Source organism: Geosmithia morbida, assembly GCF_012550715.1.
Source record: "Geosmithia morbida isolate 1262 chromosome Unknown scaffold_7, whole genome shotgun sequence".
NCBI classification, from domain to species: Eukaryota; Fungi; Ascomycota; class Sordariomycetes; order Hypocreales; family Bionectriaceae; genus Geosmithia; species Geosmithia morbida.
In genome coordinates, this window is record NW_023336194.1 from 74,762 (window position 1) to 79,743 (window position 4,982).

Here is a 4,982-nt window from a genome sequence, read left to right on the forward strand (position 1 = left end):
ACGCACACACACCTTTTTGCATCCAACGACTCTCCACTCTTCTTTCCTTTCCCCTCTCTTTCTCCTCGAGCCATCCCCCTATCCTTGAGGCACCAACCAAAAACCAAAAACCAAAAAAAAAAAAAAAATGTCACAAGTGATGAACCCCCTCATCTCCGCCTCGAAGCAGCAGCGCATCGACGTCTGGCGAACCGAGGTGGCAGCCCTCACGCTCGCCGTCCCCGCCACCTCGGGATCATCCACAGCCTCGACGACGACGTCATCATCCGGCGCATCGTCAGACGGCGGCCTCGGCCTCGGCTTCGGCGCCCTCCTCCCAGCCGGGGCCGCCGGCGTCGTGAGCGGTACGGCATACCCGTTCCCGCCTCTCGGCCTGGACGACGTCGGGCAGCAGCATGGCAGCGGCGACGGTCACCGACGTAGCCTGTGGCGCCGTCTCGCCCGTCGCGTCATCCGGAGGGGAGGCGGCAGCGGCAGCGGCAGCGGTGCCGGCGCCGCCGTCTCAGACCTGAACCATGGCAGCTTCAACCCTGGCCGCCGCGGTACCGCCGCCGGCGTCTTCGCCTTCGCCCACCGCCATGACGGCGGCTACGTAGACTACGGCCCCGCCGCGGCAGACGACGATGCCACCCACCACACCGACATGTACAGGTCCCTCCGACCTACTCCCGAGTCAGACATTGCTCCCGCCGCTGCTCCTGCCGCCGGGAGGCAGGAACAGGACCACCCTGATCACGACCTAGATCATGCACTCGCCAGCCGTGACGATGACGATCCCGACTCCCGTCGTCTGCGGAACAGGCATGATCGCCTTCAACGAGCTGCACGTCTGTTGAATCACGTTCGCGCCACCGCACCACCTCCACCTTGATTTTATTCCCACTTTTTTTTTCTTTTTTTCTTTTTTTTTTAAAAAAAAAGAAAAAGAAATTCTCTTCTTGTTGTCCTCTCTTTATAAAAAAAATTCTTTAATGAATACCTTTTTTTTCTCTCCCATGAAACGTACTCTACTGGGCTCTCTTCTTCTTTCTCTTTCTTCCTCTCTCTCTCTCTCTCTCTTCAGCCCTCTCTTGGCTGTTTCGTTTTGTTTCACGCCTCTCTAGTTCAGCAATCAAAGAAATTACAACAACAAAAGATATACCCCCAACGCAAATTATCGTCAGAAAAATATATGGGGAGAGCAGAGAAGGGAGAGAAAGAAGCAGGCTGAACAGACCAGGAAAAAAAAGAAGAGTCAACATTTTGTACATCTCTACCAACATGGGGAAAAAAAACAAGACCCCCCCTCCCCCCCAATCCATGTCTCCTCTCTCCGTCTGTTCTCTATCTTTCGTCCTCTCTTCTCAACCCCCGTTACGAGCAATAATATACTCTAATCGTCTCTCCGTTCCCCCTTGCTCGTCGGACTTCCATCACGAAATCACCTATAACCGGTCGCCCTGTCTTTGCCGACGATATCTCCTGGTAATGGAAATACACCGATGGAGATACAACATCATGTCCTGGCAGGAACTCTCACACCGGTAAAAGAGCATGATAGCCTACTTTGTTCTACTTCTTCTCTTCTACAACCTCGGATTCCCCTGCTTTTGGAGGTGCACTCTAGAGTGTAGAGCTAAAGACAAAAGTGCTCCCCTTGATTGGATAGCTCCACTCTGGCTTCGGCAGTAGTGATGAAGAACTGAGACGGACGATAGAACGGATACACGATGGGGGGAGGGTAGCCGTGTGATTAAATTAGCCGTCAGGCAGAGATGGAGAAAATCTGTTTAACCACCGCGACAAAGCATAAGACCAAAGACGTTCCAACGCTATATAAGAATCCCAGGCTCCCTTCAAAAAAAAAAAAAAAGAACCGGATCAGGCCTCCTTCCCTCCCTTGCTGCGTAAAAATAGAAAAGGCAGCCCGCAAAAGCGCAGACACGACAAGTGATACCACCCAGCAATGTCGGTATTGGACAGCACGCTTCGGGCTCAGCACTATCCAGCCTCTCCCCCTCACCCGACGAGGGGCATTCCCGCGGCGGGCATGAGCGGGACCTCAGACTCCCATGACCACTCTGCGCATGTCCGCCTCCGATCTGCCGAGTCGCCACTGGTATCGAGAATCAGCCGGAGGTTTACGAAGCGGGAGCAGCAGCCTCCTCGGCGGGCTTGGCCTCCTCGGCGGTCTCCTCCTTCTTAGCCTCCTCACCCTCCTCTTTCTTGGCCTCGCCCTGCTCAGCCTCGGCGCTGTCGGACGAGGTCCAGAGGGTCAGGTTGTCACGGAGGAGCTGCATGATCAGGGTGCTATCGCGGTAGGACTCCTCGGAAAGAGAGTCAAGCTCGGCAATGGCATCGTCAAAGGCCTGCTTAGCGAGGTGGCATGCACGGTCGGGCGAGTTCAAGATCTCGTAGTAGAAGACGGAGAAGTTGAGGGCAAGACCGAGACGGATGGGGTGGGTAGGAGTGAGCTCGGTCTGGGCAATGTCGGTAGCGCTCTGTAACGAAGGGGAAAAAAAAAACAGGGTCAGTCTTGGATTGTCTGCGTGCAGGTTGTGGGCAACACGGGAGATCCCGAAGCACTTCTTTTTATTTTTCTGTCCATCTTTTCTCTGTCCATCTTCTCTTCGATTGCCCGCGGGAAATGGAGGGGGTTGTTCTCACCTTGTAGGCCTCGTGGGCGGCAGTGGCAGCGCCCTTGCGCTTCTCGCCAGAGGCGAACTCGGCGAGGTAGCGGTGGTAGTCACCCTTCCTATAAAACGGAGGGGGCGGCGGTCAGCGGTGGAGTGGAGTGGCGGGCAAAAAAACAAAAGGCGGGAGATGTGGGGTGGTGGTTTGTTAGGAAGAACAGGCTCCAGGCCCGTTCGCCCCCGGAGGCTGCGGATCAAGGTACGGCCTGAGGATAGAGCAGGGGGGGGGGGGGGGGGGATGCGAATAGGCAGAGTGGGAATACGTACATCTTGTGGTAGAAAACCTTGGACTCGCCGGAGGCGGCGTTGGGGATGAGGGCTTCGTCGAGGACGCTGAGGACATCCTCGCAAACCTTCTCGAGCTCCTCCTCAATCTTGACGCGGTACTCCTTGATGGTGGCGACGTGCTTGTCGGAGCCCTTATTCTCCTCCTTCTGCTCAATCGACGAGATGATGCGCCACGAGGCACGACGGGTACCGACAACATTCTTGTAGGCGACGCTGAGGAGGTTACGCTCATCGACGGTGAGCTCGCCACCGAGCTTGGCCACCTCCTTCATGTACGAGACCATCTCATCGTAGCGCTCGGCCTGCTCGCACAGACGGGCGAGGAAAGTCTTGCTGTTTGTTTGCAAGAAAACGGCGTCAGCTTCAGATCGAGAGGGACGGGAGAAATAGGGATCGGGTGGGGTCAAGCAGAGGCCGTTCGTCTCTCTGAAGGGAGGAGCAAGTTTGGAAAAACCAAGGGAACCAACCTTTCGCGCTGTAGGTTATCATGGTTAGCATCATGAATGGACAGAACAGGTAAGAAAGAAGGGTGAACGGGTGGAGAGAAGAGGTGGCGGTTGACGCTGTGTGATGATGGGCGCGCTGACTGAGGGGAAAGAGAGAAGGGCTGAGATCTAAAAGCCAGAATGGAGGGGAGGGAAACTTACTTCGGAAGTCATGATGAAATAGAGGGGATTTGCGCGTGGGAAAAAAAAAGATGTGTACGAGGGGCCGATTTGAAGTGGCAGGGTGGTGAGAAAAGCAGTTGTTGGAAAGCGGGTTGGCGATGGAAGGGTGGTGGGGGGGTAAAAGGGCAGATATGAAAGAGATTGGGGCGGCGGAGGGCGTGGGTGAGGCGTTGAGGATGAGATTGTGTTTATATCTTGGCCCAGGCGTTTGGGTTTCTAGTAGCATAGCAGGCGAGTCCCCTGAAGTGAGAGAGAGGGGGGGGGGAGAGCCTGCTAAACCTCTACTGCTCGGTCACTCACCTCCCATTATCCACAGGACCACAACACTGTACCAGTCGCTGCCAAGTAAATCCGCCCGGTGCTGAAGAAGGAAGAACTCTCCCCCCCCCCCCCCCCCCCCCCCCCCCCCCCCCAGACGTCCACATCTGGCACGGCTGGGAGCTTCACGAACTCTCTGTGTCACCCATCGTAGTCCTGGGCAGGAAAGGCACAGGTGAACGGTCGGGAGGGATCTGGAGGGATCTGGACGCTGGGCAGTAGAGGGGAGAGAAGAGTGCCGCAGCCGGGTCAGTCAGCCTTGACCGTTGTTTGCGAGCGGGGTACGTATTCTGGTCTACTTGTACGGAGCACTCGTACCACCGGTGCACTGCTCATATTTATTTACCGGCCACTGCAGCAGGTTACTAATATTACAGCGGCATTACTTACTACTGCTTAGCATTGGCGCGCTCCGCCCACCGCCTTTGGAGATTGTCAGATCTGATGTTTTGGAACTCAGCCCTCTCGCCACAATTGAAATCAGCAGGCAGCATTCATACATGCATGCACCGCGTCTCGATCCCATCACTATTAATTCCGTTAGCAGTATTACTCGTATATGATGACAGTGCCGAGTATTACCGCACATCTCTTTTTTATAAGTCGTACATATCCTACCAGGTCGTACGGGCACGGCTGTGCAAAAGTACAGGACAGGTTTCTACCATTACCTCTTCCCCGGTACTTCATAGATGTGCTCCTCCAGGTGTCATCACGGGATCTCCGTCTGTGGCGGCGGCAGAGGCCCGCATCATGAGACAAGAGACGGCTTAGGGGCCCAGACTGACGGATAGGAGGCCAACAACGCGCAGCCTGCCTGGTCCTGCCGCGGCGGTAATGATGTACTGACGCTGGCTGCCAGCGTTACCAGCCCCTCGTCAGTCTGCTGTGTGCTTCTTCCTTCTTCTTTTTATTAGCACCGTCTCGGGGAGGCCACTGCGGTGTCCCGAGACGAGTGTCCCACAATTAAGAAGAAGAGAAGAATCGAGGCTCTCTCTGATAATTTTCCTACCTCTTCCCTCCTCTGAGCAGAGTG

General features: G+C 55.5%; 2 protein-coding genes across 2 annotated transcripts; one reads left to right on the top strand and one right to left on the bottom strand.

The window, feature by feature from the left end:
* Positions 1–139: 139 nt before the first annotated feature.
* On the top strand, positions 140–1,606 carry GMORB2_6882 (uncharacterized protein; the record flags this gene model as incomplete). Its single annotated transcript, XM_035468848.1, has 2 exons — positions 140–841; positions 1,541–1,606. 2 exons carry the CDS (start codon positions 140–142, stop codon positions 1,604–1,606), a joined length of 768 nt encoding a protein of 255 aa, XP_035321228.1.
* Positions 1,607–2,120: 514 nt separating this feature from the next.
* Positions 2,121–3,619, bottom strand: GMORB2_6883 (14-3-3 protein epsilon; the record flags this gene model as incomplete). Its single annotated transcript, XM_035468849.1, has 4 exons — positions 2,121–2,480; positions 2,647–2,734; positions 2,940–3,289; positions 3,608–3,619. The coding sequence occupies 4 exons, from the start codon at positions 3,617–3,619 to the stop codon at positions 2,121–2,123; spliced, it is 810 nt and encodes a 269-aa protein (XP_035321229.1).
* Positions 3,620–4,982: the final 1,363 nt, after the last annotated feature.